The sequence below is a fragment of the Aristolochia californica genome, unplaced genomic scaffold (genome assembly GCF_029961685.1).
Source record: "Aristolochia californica isolate CCGP_79_NKW_82.1479 unplaced genomic scaffold, dmAriCali1.0.hap1 SCAF_15, whole genome shotgun sequence".
Lineage (NCBI taxonomy): Eukaryota > Viridiplantae > Streptophyta > Magnoliopsida > Piperales > Aristolochiaceae > Aristolochia > Aristolochia californica.
In genome coordinates, this window is record NW_027181826.1 from 215,205 (window position 1) to 233,402 (window position 18,198).

Genomic DNA, 18,198 nt, shown 5'->3' on the forward strand with positions numbered 1-18,198 from the left:
ATTTTTGGGCTCGAGCTAGATTCCAATTTTAGGATCGAGACTGAGCTCAAATTCGAAGTATTCAAATCAAGCCAAGCTCGAACATATGTAGGTTCAAGCTTGGCTCGACTCGATGCCACCCCTACATGTACCATGCTAGGTGATGGGTACAAATTATAATTTTCGGGGCATTTATATTTTTAAAAGTCCAAGGGGCACCACTAAGGGTAAATCTCAAATTTTGATTTTGTTCTCTAGAAAATTATCTAGGGGGCCCACCCAAAATTTATAATTTTTTGGGTGCCTAAAAAAAGGAACAAGTGAGGGGCATGGCTTGGAAAAGGGGAGCTAACTCAAGGGAAACTTAAGAATTTGAAAAGTTGGTCAAGAGGGAGTAAAAACAATCTTGAGTTTCCATTCCTGAAATATTCTCTAGACAAAGGATTTCAATAATTTAGCAATCTTCTTCAATCTCCTACATCTATATAGTTTTGATTTCCTGAGATTGTTGTATTTGGAAATCTTAATTGAATTAGAAATTTCCTAAGAGATGTAAAGGAAAATTATAAACTGAGGAGAATAGACTGGAGAAAGGCATCCAAAGTGAAATAATTTATTTTAAATTACCTTCTGCCAATCCTCTTCTTCCCCCTCTCAAATTCATGCCCTAGCACCTCTCCTCTATTTTTTTCCTCTCTTTCTCTCTCTTCTTCCTTACTCTCTTATTCTAAAATTTTGAACCTCTCTCTTTCAATTCCTCATTTCAAATATAAGAAAAGCATAGGACCTTCGCACTTGGGGTTCCTATCATCCCCCTATGGTTATTGTATTTTACTCCCCTATGGTATGTACACTGGGATATATTTGTACTCCCCCTGAATTTACACAATCGCTTTACTCTATTACATGCAAACGTCCATAAGAAGTCTTAAAGAGTATTATAGATAGAGCCCAACCCTCTTTTGAGAGATCTTGAGTCTATTGGCCAATTCAAAAAAACACACAATGGCTAAAATAGTGATCACTAATTGGGGTTTAATTCCATTTGAAAAGTTGAATTAGCCATGCTCCACTTTCACCTAGATTTGCTAGGTGGTTCCCTAAAGTTGATATTTATTCTATCAAGGGTGTCCCTTTCTTCATCTTTTGTCTAGGGTGCATGGCCTCCTACCTGGAAACATTATCTCTTTCTTCCTACTTTCTCTATTTTTTCCTTTTCAATTTTCTCAATTACCCTCTATACTTATTGGATTCTCTTTCACATGTTCAACTTTCTTAAGTTGAGGTGACTTCTTCATCCCTCTCATGCATCATCATTTATTTGTTTAAAGTTTATTTTCTTCCTCGTAGTTTGAATAAGATTTTGTAATTTCAAAGTTAGAGCTTTATCTCAGTTCTTTATTCTTGCTTCTTGTTTTACAAACCTCCCTCACTCTGTCTAGTTCTGCCTCATTCATCTCCCATTACTTCCAACTTTATGTATCAAATAGGCACATTCTTTTAATTGATCATCTCCTTCAATTCCCTCACTAGGTGTCTCTATTTTACCTATCACTCTCTTATCTCCTTCAAGAATCATCGTTCTGGCTATTGGATCCTTGAACTCATACCCTATCTACCATTAATCTAATGGGGTCTTTTCTCCCTTATTTTCTTTGATCTCCTCCTCGTCATTTGCATCTTCCTACTTCTTTCTTAAGGAACTTCCTTTCCTAGTTTGCCTAATGGTCCATTCATTTTCCCAAACTCATCATGAAATGCAAACCCATTCAAGCCCATTTTATAAAACACGATCATAAAAATGATCCCCTCACACAATTCATTCAATCTTGTCCAGCCTATGGTAGTAGTGTTTTCACATACTTGTCATGTGGATAATCATATTCAATATTTTACTCAACATTCCAATCACAAGAAGTCATGAATGAGATCAAAACCAAGCTGAGCATATGAAGACACAATTACCTAAATTCTAGAGTTTATGAGAATTTCAATTTTTTCCCCAAACCTTGATCTTTGATTTTTATATGGTTCAACTTGTAAGTTTCAATACCCAAAGATAGAGTTTGACTGAGACATATATTGAATTTCTAGAAAAGATAAAAGTTTCACTAACTTGATGTAATTTGAGTTCATAAGCCTCTATTTATAATAGAAGAAATAAGTAAAATCCAATTATAATTAAACTATCATTGTCCTAGTTATACTCAAAGTTAAACATTAAAAGATAAGTCCTAGAACAATTGAACAATTGAATATAAATAGAAGACTAACATAACAAAAATACCTTTAACTGAGACCTTCTTGTATAAGACTCCCCCTCAAGCTAGACTTTATAACTTCAACTTACAAGGAAAAAGATTATTGGTATTCTATCTTTTTTTTTTCTGAATTTTTTTTTCATAGATGCAAAATTCTTCATCTTTTGTTCTCCCATTTTCTTGAATATTTTGGTCTTACAAAAATTACCACAATATATGGAATAAAATACCTATTTTTTGTACTTCTTTTTCTACTTCTCCCTCTCAAGTTGGGGATAAAATGATATAAAGATCTAGCCTAGACAAAATACAATGTGGGAGAAGAAAATCACTCCTAGCCGTACAACAAAGCTTCATACACTAGTCAAAATGGTTATAGTCTAAAACATACTCCACTCAATTTTAAAGGCGAAAAAAATGACCCAACTTTAGGGAGATTACTCACTTTTTAGGGGTAGCTCAAACGCAAATCACCTATTGGGTGAAGAACAAAAGACTTACTCCAGCTAGATGTTGGGCACATATCTATACTTTTTAGGTAATGAGTTTAGGCATTATACTGAAGTAATAAAAGCACAATTTGATAAATTAAAAAAATAGTAGAGGAAAACAATTTTAACTACAAGGAGGGTGGGAAGAAATATGTAGGAAACATTTCCTTTCCCCATCTAGTCAGTCAGTTGATAAGTACCACGTCAGTAGATAGCTAGAGAAGCTCTAAACAAAAAAAAGCAAAAAAAAAAAAAAATGGTTGGAAAGTTGGAATTTCTTCTCACTTAATTGTTTTTATTTTTTTTGTTGCCATAGTGGGTGAAGATAGACAGAACTCCCACCTTAATCCCATCAATTTAACCACACTCAAAAGTCAATTATCACCTCCTACGTTTGAGAGAGTAATCAGAAAGAAAATATAAATAAAACAATTAAAGGGACATACTTTGGGTTACTGAAATTTTAAGTCAGATCAGGACTCAAGCGGACATGGGTCATCTGCCACGCCATCATGCCACATCGTCAACTAAGGGAACTTCTGCCGCGTCATCAAATTGTCTTATCTTTATCCACGTAGGATAAGACGTCATCACTCTCATGAACCTCAGATTTCCCTCTCGACACTCGCTCTCTCGCCGACGCCTGCTTCCCTCTCGACACTTCAGAGCTTTGACGCCTTCCCTCCCCCTCTCGCCGTGCCTGCTTCTCTCTCGATCGGCCGCTTCTCCCCTGCCGCCGCCGATCGGCTTCGCCCTCGACGTTTTCCTCTCAACCCAGTCTTCGTCTCAGCCACGTCTCTCAACCTTCTTCGCCGTTCCCTTCTGTTCATCCTCTCGCTGCCTCCTCTCTCAAAACCGAAGCCGTATTGAACTCCTCTCACCTTCTAAAGCCGAATTTTAGAAGCTGATTGACCAAGGTAATTTTTTTTGGGTTTCTGTTAATTTTGATGAAAATATTTTTAGGGTTTCTGTTAATTGAATCTAAATTTTGTAATTATTGTATATTTTTAATTTAGGTATTTAATTTCTGTATTGATTTTTCGTAGTGATTTACAGTTTAATTACTGTATTGATTTTTCGTGTAATTTCTGAATTTATGTTAATTAAAATTTTGTCAATTGCAGATAAATTGAACTGTGATTTAAATTGAAGTTATTACTAAGTTTAATTGAAACTTGATTGAATTGATCTCTGCATTTATTAATTTTCTGTATTTTTGTTTATGGATTAATATGCCATTTAATGTTGTATTTTATTTCGGTAAATTGAGCAGATTATTCAATAATGATAATTTTCATTGTTGTATTTTATTTCTGTTTCTTAAATAATGATTTTGTTCTAATTGGTGATTTAATGGATGATTTATCGAAGTTGATTTCTATTTTTTAATAGAATTTGCAATTTTGTGTGTTTAGGGTCTAAACCCTATGCACTAAAACCCTAACCCCTATGCCCCACCCTAGACCCTAGCCCTAACCCTAATCCTATCCCTAAACCATAACCTAAGCCCTAAGCCCTAAGCCCTAAGCCCTAAACCTCAAGCCTTAAGACCTAAGCCCCAAACCCTTAACCCTCATCCTAAGCCCTAAGCCCCAAATCCTTAATCCTCATCCTAAGCCCTAAGCCCTAAGCTCCAGACCCTTAATCCTCATCCTAACCCCCAAGCCCCAAACCCTTAACCCTCATCCTAAGCCCTAAACCCTAACCCCTAACCCTAACTAAACCCTAAACCCCAAAACCTAAACCCTAAGCCCTAAGCCCGAAGCCCGAAACCCTAAGCCCAAAGCCCGAAACCCTAATCCTAAGCCCTAAACCCTAACATCTAACCCTAAACCCCAAACCCTAAACCATAACCCTTAAGCCCTAAGCCCTAAGCCCTAGGCCCTAAATCCTAAACCCTTAGTCCTAAGCCCTAGCCCCAAACCTAAGCCCTAAACCCGAATCCCTAAGCCCCAAACCTAAGCCCTAAACCCGAATCCCTAAGCCCCAAACCTAAGCCCTAAACCCGAATCCCTAAGCCCCAAATCCTAATCCCTAAGCCCCAAACCCTAATCCTAAGCCCTAAGCCCCAAACCTTAAACTCTAATCCTAAGCCCTAAACCCTAACTTCTAACCCTAATCCTTACCCCTCCCCCCCTTGGCCTCCCCCTCCCCCAAGCCCTACAAACTTAATATCCTAAACTTGCCATGTCCTCGAATTTCCTTGTGTTGTGTAATAGGTAGTCGTTTTTATTATCATTAAATGACCCAAATAAGTATTTATTATCGATTTAGATGGCTGGAGGAAGAAAATGAAAAAGCGTCATGGACGAATCTTACAAGAGGTCATACTACACGTGGACCTTTGACAAAGATAGCAAGATGCTTGATCTCCTGATGGAGCAGATCAATTTGGGCAACAGGTTGCCCAATGGAGTCTGGAAACACGAGGTTTTTGCCGAGTGTGTCAGTGGTGGGTAGGTCTAGGGTGAGACTGGGGAGGCAGAGAAGGGGAGGTCTAGGGTGAGGGGAAGAAGGAAAAAAAAAGAGATGGGGAGGAGGGGGAGAGGGGGAGAGGGGAAGAAGAAAAAGAAAAAAAGAGATGGAGTGGAGGGAGGAGGGAGGGGGGAGGGGGAAAAGAAAAAAAAAAGATAGGAGGAGGTGTAGGGGGAGGGGGGAGAAGAAAAAAATCAGATGTGGGGGGTGGGGGCATGGGACCAGCTTCGGCCAATCTCCCCTACAAAACAAACATTAATTATTAGTAATTTTATGATCATGCTTTTGATTCCTTTCTCCAAGGAAATAACTTATTTAACCTTTTTGCATTAATTTCAAAAAATAAACTTATTCTATTTTAATAGGCTGAAAAAGAAACTCTCTCTGTATGATTATATATAACTTATCTTGGTTCTTGTGTAGGTCCCTTCATTGCCTGTAAAACAGGGTGTTCATTTGCTTTCAGTAGCCACCATACTTGTCTTATCGAGTTCATGGATTTTTTATCAAATTGCATCATTGAATGGTGTGAGAAAAGTTATTTACAACCATGCCATTGAAAATTATTAGTTCTCTTCTAGTTATAATTGCATCTCAATTTTGTAAGAACAAGTGTAAAATATGTTCTGGAGTAGGACAAGGCAGCCTTTATTTGTTTATTTGGTATCGTTATCCTCCACAATGTGGCGAATTCCATTAGAAGTAGACATCTTCTGAGGTGCGTCTAATACTATGGCATCTTCACTGCCTTTGCTGTGACCTCTGCTCAACTTCCGATCCCTTCTCTTCAGATATAACCATAGGCTCTCCTCCGTCTTCTCTTCTAAAGTTTGTAGCCTCTTTCCTTCTCTGTTTTCCTTTGTGTGTGGTGTTTCATAGGGTTTTTGTTTTTTTGCTCTGCTCTTTTGCTGTGCTAGTGAAACTCTTGCTGTCAACAGTTTGCCTTTTTAGGCAATACTTTCTGAATCCTCTTCAGTATCTTCGACCCTCTTCATTTTTCCTGCACAATCTCCTAATTTCTCTCCTTCCAGTTGTGGAGAAATGTTGTGCAGTCTGACTAGATCTGGTGATGGTTCATCGGTGGGTGGAATTATGTATTTATAGTTTAAATGTTTCCATGAAACAGTATCGGTTCATCATTTTTCTTCGAGTTGGTTGAAGACGAAAATTAGTGGTTAGGTCCTTTTCAAATGTAGAAAGTGAACTCTTTGTCTTTTTTTTTTGGGAGCTTGCAATTTATAATGCTTACTTTGAGTTGAGCAGTGGAGAAAAGTTGAACATGCTTTTATTTCATTAAAATCTTTTTGGACCTCAGTTTTAGATGTCTATTATTTCTGTAACTAGGATTTCCTCGAAATTCAAGAATATGCTTGTCTTTTGGACACTAAAAAGGGAGTAAGCACATACAAAATGCTGTTGGGTTCCTTTGAGATGCTAAAGTTAAACTATGAAATGAAGGAAGCACCTCAAATTCGATTTTATAAAAAAATTATAGAGCTAAAAGTTTAATTCTGTCATGTCAGTTGTCTATTTGATTTAGCTGTCTATATCTTAGTTTTTATACGAGTTTTTTCTACTTTTTTCTCTTTCTCCGTAACCAGACTTCCTATTCCTTTTGTATGATTTCATACACAAGTTTCAAACTCTGCCCACCAGTTGTGGCATCTCTCAAATAATGACTTCTCCCATCTACATATAATCTCTATGGGTGGTCATCAAGTTGGGTTTTGCGGGGAATCCAACCCAACTTGACTTGAAATCCTTATGTTTGAGTTTTGGGTTTCATCCCGTGGGTTTAGGGGATGGGGCAGGGAAAAAAAACCCGTTGGGTTTTGGGTTGGAGACTGGTTTCCCCAAACCTGACCAACGAGGATGAGGCTGGGATATGAAAAAGGGGTAGGGACGGGCCGGAGGTGGGTCAGGTTTATGGGGATTGGGCAGAGATAGGTCGGGTTTACGGGAATGTGGTAGGAACGAGGTTCTAGGGATGGGCATAGGGTCGAGTTTATGGGGAGGGGTAAAGATGGGTCGGATTTACGGGAATGTGGTAGGAACGGGTTTATGGGGATGGGCATCGGGTCGGGATTGGGTTTTGGGAAACCCGACCCAACCCATGCTCTTCATTTGCAAAAATGAAAGTCGAGAGTTAGAATTCTATTTTTCTTTTTTCCTTCTTTCTCTCTGACTTTTTTTAATTTTTTAATTTCATATTGGAATCTTTATGGATTCTCGGGCATTCAATTTTTTCCCTCAAAGGTTAAAAGTTTGTTAGATTTGTTGATTTTATTTTATTTAAATTTTTTGCTATTGGTAATGATAATAATATTAGAAATATAATTGTTTCATCTTTCATTCAAAAATACATTTGTTATGTTAATTTTTGCTTATATATGTTTTCATTTTTGTAATACAAGTGTAGTAGTTTATCTTTTTGTATTCTTATAGACTTCTTAACTTATATTATCTTTACCTTTTTACATTCTTAGTTTATCTTGCAGAAGTTCCTCTGTTTCCAATTACATGATTGAAATTCCTCTTATGGTATGCTTGGGAGAATGGCTTTAAGTAGTCACGTTGGACTTGATGTTGTCAAACAAAGTCGAAGATTTTCCAGTTGGTCGCTTATTCAAGGGAACAAACTACACTGCTTCTCACTTTGTCCATCTCATATTAGGATCATAAACAAAGTTCTTTTGCGAAATTTATCACAGATGGCTGATGTTGTGAACACAACTCCTGTTTCTGCCCTTCCAAATGTACTGCAGAGAGGGAAGACAGATTTTCTCCCTTTACCGCATTGCTCAATTCCCGAACCCAAAGGTCAAGATCTTGACTTTATAAACGTTGCATACAGCCATCTGATCCACACTGACTGGGTTAAACTAAATTCTCTATCTTCTGGGCTAAATCCATTTCGAATCAAGCATATCCTCTTGAAAATCTACCGGGACCCCATTCTGTCTCTGGAATTCTTTGATTGGGTTGAACTACAGAAGCCCAATTCCAGCACTCCTGAAGTCCATGCCATAATCTTGCATATACTCACAAAGGGAAGGCAATTTAAGACTGCTGAATCCCTTCTTAAGAGAAACCTTGTTCCAAAGAAAAGCCCTTTGGAAATCTTTGATGCTCTTCTTTATTCTTACCGTCTATGCGACTCTTCTCCACGAGTCTTCGATTCCCTTTTCAAAACATATGCTCACATGAAGAAGTTCAGAAATGCCACTGATACTTTCTGCCGGATGAGGGATTATGGGTTTCTCCCAGCCATTGAGTCATGTAATGCTTATATGAGCTCTTTGCTTGATCTACGCAGGGCTGACATTGTTCTAGCGTTCTATAAAGAGATGTGCCGATGCAGGATTTCTCCTAATGTTTATACTTTAAATATGATTATCTCAGCTTTTTGTAAATTGGGTAAACTAGAGAAGGCTGTTGATGTGTTCAAGGAGATGGAGAATATGGGTTGTGCACCCACAGTTGCATCGTACAATTCATTGATTACTGGATATTGCAATCATGACCTGATAAGTGCAGCTCTAAAGCTTAAGATCAGTATGCCTAAGAATGGGTTGCAACCAAACGTTGTTACATACAACACCCTAATTGATGCATTCTGCAAGAAAGGGAATATGCATGAGGCAAATAAAATTTTCAATGAGATGAAAGCCATAGAAGTCAGTCCCAACACTGTTACTTACAACATTCTCATACATGGCTATGGTAAACTTGGAAATAGTGAAATGGGCATTAGGCTGTATGAACAGATGTTAAAAAATGGTATGCAGGTTGATATATTAACATATAATGCTCTTGTTTTGGGGCTCTGCAAAGAGGGAAAGACAAGGAAAGCTTCACATATGTTGAAAAAAATTGAGAAAGAAGATCTGACTCCTAATGCCTCAACTTTTGCAGCTCTTATAATAGGGCAATGCCAGAGACAAAACTCAGAGCGTGCATTTCTGTTTTTTAAGCATATGAAAAAGAGTGGTTTTTATCCAACTGTTGATATTCTTCACATGATAGTTGCAGCATTTATGAAGAACAAAGATTATGAAGGAGCTGCACAAATTTTATTAGAAATGTTGGTGAGATCAATTGCTCTCACTGGGAGCCTTTTGGTAGAGATTTTTGAGGGTCTCCATGAGTCTGGAAAAGCCCATCTAATTGCAAGGCTGTACACAGAAGCAGAGAAGAGACAGCTCTTTCCAGAAGGTTTCAAAAAGAATAAAGTTATTCCAACATAATTGGGGGAAATGTCTCACACGTGAACACGGAGACAATCAACCTGAGGAATTGGTGTTAAAGACCAGCAGCGCAGAGCATAATTGGTATTAAAGACCTTCATAAAAAAATAAAAATAAAAGATCTTAAAAAAAAAAACAGAGCAACATAAGTTATCAATTGCACATTGATGGTGCATCTCTGTCACTAGTGGTCTAGCCAACATGGAATATCCCTCAAACTTAGTCTGATTATAGTTAGAGTCTGTAAGGGATTTTTATAACATAAATTATGGATTGGGATTCAAAATATTTCCTCATGCCTGCTACTGAAGCTTAAAGAAAACTGTGAAGTGATTTGAGCATTAATGTTATCCAGCATCCTGTAGAAAGTGGGATCGATATGTTATTTAGTACTGTGGTCACTGGTTGGAGCTATTGTAATGGTTTCATTCATGCCCACTCAACTGATGTCTTGCCTGTGAAGACTTTCCAATCGGAACAGACTTGAAATCAGACAATTGGCAGAACAAGTTCTTCAATGGGAACAACCTCTCCAACCTGTGCTCCACTATGTGCTGTCTTGGTAAGTGCCTCTGTGTTTTATTTTTTAACTGCAATCATTTTTTTTTACTTATATAAATAATGCAACACTTAATCCACATTTCTATTTTAAGTTCTGAATAGGACCACAGGAAATATCTTAGTTCTAATTTAAAGTGGGAGTAGAAATCTATTTTTTCAGAAATAATGTCCTAACCAAGATTTGAAGTGTCTCTAATTTTAATCCTTTTCTATCTCTATAAATGAAAAGGCTAAAATCAACCCGGTACTCTGTTTGAAGATGCAATATGTAATCGATAAACTTTTTTGCATGTTCAAGCAAGGATCCTTGCAGTTGCTCTATCCTGAGGACTTGTCTACTTTAGACATCAAAACTAATGTGGTCTTAGATAATACAAGTGTGCAGATTAAAGTCTGCAGCTCTCTTCTAATCCCGAGGACTGTCTACTTTTAAACATCAATAGCAATGTGGTCTTAGATGCTACAAGTGTGCAGAATATGCAGCTTTCTTCTAATCCTGAGGATCGTCTACTTTAGACATGAAAAGAAATGCGGTCATAGCGTTACAAGTGCTTGAGCTCGATAGGCTTCTTGAGAAGCAATGAGGTTTGTATTTATGCTAATTAGTAGGTGTCATGTTTCTTACAATATTTTCTCTACACAAAAGGAGTTTTTTTTTAAGAATAAACTATTGTCTGAAAAGCTTTCTTTGGTTCAAGCATGAAATGATGTCTATTTTTTTGCATTACTCTGGGTTGACTAATATTTCAAAGAAATTCATTTTCATTTCTGTAACTGTTCATGTTCATGTAGCGATTTTTCCAGTTTGAAGGTGCATTCTTATGTGACAGAGGTGATAGCAGCATCTCCTCCTTTTGAACACAAGGTTTCTTTTCCTATTGTTCCGGTGTTGAAGAAAGTTTAAAGACCATTGCCACTAAGAGTAGCTGCAATGTCCAAAATATTGGTATGCTTTTATTTTTTTCATGGTTATGTCAAAGTAAACTAATTGATTGGTGCTTTTTGCATTATCTACTTTTATGTTGTTTGTGATAAGTTTTAGAATGATACAAGCTGGTGTTATATCTTGATAATAAAAATGGCAGTGATATAAAAACACAGACCAGACTGGTTGGTGGACTGTGTTTGACTAGAAATGACCCCATCTTCAAGGATTTAAGATTATAAGACTTCGAGAAGGGTCACAACTTGTTTGACCTGTTGCTGCTCATCCAGGTGGCCTGGCCCGGTCAGTCGGGTCATTGTCGGATGGGGTATGGTGGTACTGGAATTGATGTCAATAAAATCTAGCCTTACTGGAATTTTTCTAATTCACTAAAACTATCTCGCTGATATATCTAATAACATTGAATCTCTTTCACAGTTGTATCTATCTTTTTCCATTTAATGATGCAGGTGGATAATGGGGTATGGTGGTTGTACGTCCAGAACGAGACAGTGGGCTTCTGGCCTCCTTCCATCTTCAACTACTTGATGAAAAACAGCAATATAGTCCAATGGGGAGGCAATGTCTTCAATGAAAATTCCAAGAACGGTTTCCCTCCTTTGGGCAGTGGCCATTCCCCTGCAGATGGGGTATTTAATGAGGCATGTTGTACTTTCACTATCGTGAATCTACTTGGTCTTTCCTCCCTAACTTTCTTTGATCTCTTCCTCATTTACATCCTCCTAATCATTTTCTATTTCAATTTTAGAAAAAAATCCGGTCACTATTCCAATGGCATCTCCTAAGTTATCCTATTTCATAAAAAAATGAAATCTCTAGAGGCCAAAAGAAAGTGGTTGATATCATTTTTATGGATTTGTATGGGGATTTTGTCTGAACTAAATTTGTGTAGTGAACTTCTTGTCCTAGGTTGGCCAATGGTTTATTCATCATCTCTAAACTCACAAAGGCACCCAAAAACACTAAAGAAATTCATTCAAATTTAATCTCAACCATCTTATGGTCATAGAGCTTTCAATCACTCATGGGATTGATCAAATTTAACATTCAAATCAAAACAAGGCATGAAGTAAATTTTTTTTGTCAATATTGATATTTCCATTACTCAACTAGGAAACTTAATTTGGACCTCCCAATGGTTTTAATACTCCCAGTACTAAGGCGACTCATATTGAAAACATTACATGGGCAGCCATGACATATCAAGAGAACCGTGAAGATTTCAAATTCTAATGTTCATTCCTTGAAGAAATTTACAAATGACATATATGCATTACTTAATGACAGCCATTTGATATCTTTTGCCTAAATTTCTTATTGGGTGAAGTGGTTGACCCAAATTTTCTTAACTTTGATAAAGTTTGATTGTCATCACTTAATCACTCTAGTATATTTTGACTCTTTAGTTTTATGAGGATATGCCTACATTCTTCAAAATTCAAAAGCAAGGTTGGAGTGGTCTATGCAAGCAATTACATCTAGTCAAACACATCATGATTTTCAATTAAGCTCAAGTCTAAATTTTTATCTTTGGTTTTCCTAATCTTGACCTAGAGCCAATGCGCTTTGTGAAGTTATAGCTTTAACCATGTTCTATCAAGATCTTCCTTAGATTGCACTAACCATCTTCAAATAACTCATTTGAGTGACATAGCCAGCTAGACATGAAAACTTGTATCTATGTCTCAACTCAAGATTGAGAATCAAAACTATATGGGACATGCAAAATCAATCAATCTTGTATTTCACACTTTTGAGCACAATTGATTTAATCATGAAGTATGAGGGAAAATTTTACAGAAAATAAGGGCAATTTAGTCATTTTCTGAGAGGCGTCGAGTCCAATAGCATGAAGAAAAAAAAATGGAGTTGTGCCAAATAAACAAAAGGGTTTAAGAGGGGTTGAACTCTTCAGGAGGAGTCGACTCCTATCAACTCTACTGAGCTACAATGTCACTTAGTTGAGTCCACTCCATAGCATGGAGTCGACACCATGTGTCAAGATATAAATAGGTGCACGACTACTTCTCTCCCCAAACCCTTATTTTGTTCAATTTCTTCCTACTAACTCAAACATGAGCTCAATGCTACCCCAAAAGGACCAGATTCTTCCATCTACCTGATGGAAAGGACCAATCCTATACCTTACTCTCTTAGAGATGGCATCATACTCGGATTTTGAGCATACAAAAGATGAGGTTCCCCTCTTTCATCGCACAAAGGGGCCTCCGTCTCCTTAGATTCAGTCTCCTATTGAGCCTTCGGTGGCCTTGAAAGAGACAAAACCACCAACTTAGCTTCTACTTAGGAAGTACTAGGCCAGGAAGAAGACTACTATGCTTCCCCCTCAGCCTAGTTATTTTTCCTCGGCTTGAGTGGAGTTTGAGAAAGCTCACATGCCCTCTTGGGCTCGACCCCTCCAGTGTACTTTTGACTCCATGCAATGGATGAGACTGGAGTCCGTGATACTAGAGTTATAGAAGAGATTTCATGGATGGATCATCACGACATTATATATTGAAGATGGCACAGATGACCGCCCCAATTGAGAGAAGGGAATGAGTATGTCTTCCAGATGGTGTGGAGAAGCATGATAGCTCACCGTTCTTCAATTGACTCTCAACCTAGTTAACCAAGAGAGGATAACAATGGGAGTGAGGAGGGTAGCAGTAATGTTGATGATATCGAGGAGTATCAAGAGATTAGACCAGAGGAGGTTAACTAACTTCTTCATGAGGTTGTCACTAACAAATTCTAGACCCCTCAAATGTGTGCATAGGGAGATTTCATACTCAACTGTCCACTGACTTTTAACACTCTAGAGACTCCATTACTCATAACGTAGATGCAATAGAAGCAGGAATTGTAGGCTTAGAAACAACTGTGTTAGCTCTACATTGGCATTTTGGATTGATTCCCCATGTGAGGACGCTCCATATATGCTTCAGTTAGAGGAATAGGAGGAATAGATGGGAGCACCTAGAGATCACATGAAACGTGAGCCAATTACTAAAGAATAGTCTCACATCGATTAGTAAATACAAAGATCTTAAACTTCATAAGTTGGGGGAAAAAACTTTCTAACTTGGATAATCATTTTGAGATGGGCCTTGGACCCAACTTCATATGGTATTAGATCAGGTACTCATGTGTGGGGAGTTTTAAATAATAGTCCCACATAAATAAGTGAATCCCAAGATTTTGGGTTTATTAGTTGGGAAAGACGCTTCTTAACTTGGCTAGTCATTTTGAGACGGGCCTTTCACACCAAAGAGATAGGAGTGTGGGTCAGTCCTTGACCTTTCATAGCTCTCCACCGTAGCCACCGCCAAGTTCTACTCCACCCACCCAACCTACCTCAAACCATATACATTAGTTTTTCTCTATATGTAGTGATTAGTGAAAGTGAGCTTATGTACCTCCTTATGTAGTGGATTTGTCGGTGAATATTTATTTTTTATATTTAATTTAATTACTATTTTTGTATATATATATATACACACACAATTTTTGTGCTTCCATTAATTATTGTGCCTCAAGCTTCCTTTCGTGTTACACTAAAATGAATTTTCATGATGCCAAAAGGAAGAGAAAATACATTATGTTAAGCTTTTCATCTAAACCCGGAACACTTACTTCCTCCATTTCTAGCGGTTGAAGACTTGAAGTGTTTTTACTCATTCAAATAATAATGGAAAATAACTAAAAGTGCAAGATGTTTAACAAAATATTACACATAAAAATCCAATTTGGTAAATAATCCATTTCGTAATCTACTCTTTACGGAAGAAATTGCATTAAACCCGTTAGCCCATAAATAGGCTACTTTACGAGGAAATATTGAAAGCGAATCCTTCAATTACTCAACGAATTAGGAAGTTGAGGTGGTAAATGCGAAAAAAGCTTCAATCATTCCATTCCTGTAGACACGAAAATTAATTTTTGAAAGACGCCAGCCATGGTGGAGCTTGAAATATTTAAACAACTTGCCTCCTGTCGTCTCTTAAGGTTTCTTCTCCTTTGCTGCCATGGCTGCTGCCACAAGATTTATTTTCATGATGATAATAGCTTGCTTTGCCTTTTCTCCCGCTTTCAGCAGTGCAAGGACTTTTTCAAACGAGAAATACCTTCAAATTAAGAGGCAGCTCAACTCTCTCAACAAGCCCGCTGCGAAAAGCTTCAATGTAATGATCTCTCTCTCTCTCTCTCTCTCTCTCTCTCTCTCTCTCTCTCTCTCTCTCTCTCTCTCTCTCTCTCTCTCTGAAGTATGATTGTTTCTAAATAGGTTGATGGAGATATATTCGATTGTGTGGATATATACAAGCAACCCTCTTTTGATCATCCTCTCCTCAAGAATTTCACCATTCCGGTCAGTGCCATCATTCATGCTATTAACATTATTTGCTTTTCCTGGATCGTATATACTAAGTTGTTTTCCTGATTGACGTTCTGAGGTACATGATATAACTTAGTTTTTGGCTCCGGTGACTGTATAGACTATACCAAAACTGGAATTGGGGAGTCTTTCAGATGTCGCCGTGAAGATAGGATTGCCAGATGGAGGCTGCCCGGACGGAACTGTCCCTATTCGAAGAGTTCTATTCAGGGATTTGCTAAGATCTCGGTCTTCGTCTAGTTTTGGCAACCGGTATCACAACTGGAATAAAACCAGTCCGCAAGCTGGAGACAGTCCATCTCGTGTATGTACCTTTCGAACCTTTCATATGTTTGCTAGTTTATTTCTTTTGGCTTCATTAAGAGACTTAGTCCTTCAAGTTATACCCAGTAAGGGGGGATTTATTTTTATAACTACTGCGCAGTCTGTATCTGTTCGCACCAAACCAGGTGATTTTAGAGGAGGTCAAGCAACCTTCAATGTATGGAATCTGGCTGTCAGTGATTCACAATACAGCACTGCGAGTCTGCAAGTCTTTCGTGGATACGGCGTTTCTGGTTCTAAGCTCGGTGTCATTCAAGCTGGATGGATGGTACTTCATAACAAAATTTCTACTATAAAAGTTGTCACTTTTGTTTTTATTTCCTCTTTTAAATTTCATAAACTGTAGCCCTTTTATCAAGCTAATATGGTTTGTGAAACTCCAGGTGAACAAAAAGGCTTTTTCTGACTCTGAACCTCGATTGTTTGCACACTGGAGTGTATGCATCATTAAATCTCACCCTTCAATGCTATTCATTTTTTTCTGTGTCATTACTCTTTTATTGATTCCAATTTGATCTCCAGGAAGATAATGAGCACACCAAAGGTTGCTTCAATCTTGAATGCCAAGGCTTCGTTCAAGTCAGCCGCTATGTGATATTGGGTGCAAAACTCTTTCCTACCAGCTCTGAATTTGGAGGGCCCCAAGTAGATCTCAAAGTTGTCATTTACGTGGTATATAAGTGTTTCCTATCAAACCATAATTGAATTGTTACTTTTACTGGTTTATAATTCATGGGACTCTTTGATGCGATATTCTTTTCATGAGAGTCCACATCTACTAGACCGCTTGGTCCAAGAAATCTTTTAACTAAGTCTTGTGTTATGCAGGCAAATGATGGGGTGTGGTGGCTTCTTGTCAATAACGAGCATGTGGGTTTCTGGCCTCCTTCAGTCTTCAACAACGAGATGAAAAGCGCCAATGTAGTTCAATGGGGTGGTGATGTCTTCAATGGAGATCTCAACAAGAGTTTCCCTCCAATGGGCAGTGGCCATTTCCCCAGAGAAGGGGAAGTTAAGATAGCTTCTTATATAAAAGAACTACAAGTTTTGAACAGCCAGGGCAAAGTTGAAGACGCTCCTGCAGGTGATGATGTTGTGAGGAATAATGAAGCACCGGCGTGCTATGGCTTGACTGATCATGGAAATGAAGGCAGTTGGCACAGATATTTTTATTTCGGGGGACCTGGTGGCAAGTGCTAAATTCACAGATTCAATGGAGACTGTGATTCAATCTCAGTTGTTAATAAGTTGTTTAGGTATCACGAGGGCTTTAGATGTTGAGTTCGGACTTTGAGTGAAACTGATTTTGCGAATGATTGTCTTTAGATTTACAAGTATATATAAACTTCACATCCAACATTCTTTTTACTCAAATTAGGTGTTTAGAGTGGATCTTCTGTTATCTGGTAATGGAAACACATAACTTTCCGTAAGTTTCCAAAAATGAGAGTTTGAGATAGGCCTACGTACAGTCCTAACTGAGTTTGTCAGTAAAAGAGGCAGCTTCATCCGGAAGCTCTAACTTTAGCTCTGACTCAAGCATCAAATTAGATTCAATTTGGGAAGACGCAAGTCTAATGAGGGCTTGCTCTGAAACTGTATATCAGTCGACCTATCAGCTGATTTACAGGTTGACTCTGCAGGTGCTTTCACCGTAGTACACTGTGATACTACAAAGGGAATGGGGAAGGGGTCCCTCCCGCCCATTCTTTCTTGTGTTCGATCAAGATCCCTTGAACGAAGTGAAATGAATTCCCCTCGCATTACTTAGTTCGTCAAATAATGGCATTAGTGTAGAAAGAATTGAATTGAAGTGAGATTACACCATTTCATTCGCTCAGGCAAAAACGGGGGAAAGTAGATTCATACCTATTTTGCGAATCAACCACTTTTCCTCCCCCCCATCGTCGACTTTCCTCCCTCTCGACCTCCGTCGCAGAGCACGGGAGGCCGAGCCTCTCGGCCTCCTGGCTTCTCTTCTCTCTCAGCATCCCTCTCTTCTCACTCACGGCATACTGTCGAAGCGGCGCCTCCATCGCCATGGCCCGCTAGCCTGCCATTGAGGAAGACAACGCGCACCGTGAGGAAGACTATGGTTTAATTTTTCCTTAACTAAGGAAAAATTAAACCAACGTAATAAGAATAATAATTAATATTTTTTATTTATAAAATAATTTATTTATTTATTTAATATATTTATTTTATAATTACTATATTAAATTAGTGATTTAAAAGTCATAATTAAAATATTTTTAAAATAAATATTTGATAAATTATTTTGGTTTAACTATCCCATTGCTATAATTAATTAAACCAATGGTTTTAAATTTTGTGACAATATATTATTAATTATTAATACATAAAAATATATATTATGTTATTGATAAATATATTTATTTATTTATTATTATATTAAATTAATGAGTTTTAATTTTAAAATATTTTTTATGTTATTACAAAATAATTTATTTATTTATTATATGCGCTTCTGTTATTTTTTTATTTATTAATTTTTAAT

At 37.6% G+C, this 18,198-nt stretch overlaps 2 protein-coding genes across 11 annotated transcripts; both read left to right on the forward strand.

Annotated features, from left to right (window-relative positions):
• Positions 1–3,405: 3,405 nt before the first annotated feature.
• Positions 3,406–11,867, forward strand: LOC137952225 (pentatricopeptide repeat-containing protein At4g26680, mitochondrial). Of its 10 annotated transcripts, none has more exons than XM_068799311.1 (5): positions 3,406–3,648; positions 7,705–10,015; positions 10,383–10,599; positions 10,819–10,960; positions 11,410–11,867. In XM_068799311.1, the coding sequence occupies exon 2, from the start codon at positions 7,750–7,752 to the stop codon at positions 9,451–9,453; it is 1,704 nt and encodes a 567-aa protein (XP_068655412.1). In that variant the 5' UTR covers positions 3,406–3,648; positions 7,705–7,749; the 3' UTR covers positions 9,454–10,015; positions 10,383–10,599; positions 10,819–10,960; positions 11,410–11,867. The 10 variants fall into 10 exon arrangements, with proteins under 10 accessions (XP_068655412.1, XP_068655413.1, XP_068655414.1 ...); XM_068799312.1 differs by having other exon boundaries at positions 10,393–10,599; XM_068799313.1 differs by having other exon boundaries at positions 10,472–10,599.
• Positions 10,595–16,880, forward strand: LOC137952074 (protein neprosin-like). The gene is made up of 8 exons (XM_068799142.1): positions 10,595–10,599; positions 10,807–10,879; positions 11,410–11,589; positions 15,457–15,660; positions 15,781–15,948; positions 16,064–16,117; positions 16,203–16,352; positions 16,509–16,880. The coding sequence occupies exons 1-8, from the start codon at positions 10,595–10,597 to the stop codon at positions 16,878–16,880; spliced, it is 1,206 nt and encodes a 401-aa protein (XP_068655243.1).
• The last annotated feature ends 1,318 nt before the right edge of the window (positions 16,881–18,198 follow it).

What these genes read in the sequence shown, in the direction of transcription:
- LOC137952225 (XM_068799310.1), top strand. Translation starts at nt 7,750, where the DNA reads ATGCTTGGGAGAATGGCTTTAAGTAGTCACGTTGGACTTGATGTTGTC.
- LOC137952074 (XM_068799142.1), top strand. An exon ending in GCCATTCCCCTGCAGATGGG is followed by an intron (nt 11,590 to 15,456) that starts GTATTTAATGAG and finishes GTGACTGTATAG; the next exon opens with ACTATACCAAAACTGGAATT. An exon ending in CTGGAGACAGTCCATCTCGT is followed by an intron (nt 15,661 to 15,780) that starts GTATGTACCTTT and finishes ACTACTGCGCAG; the next exon opens with TCTGTATCTGTTCGCACCAA.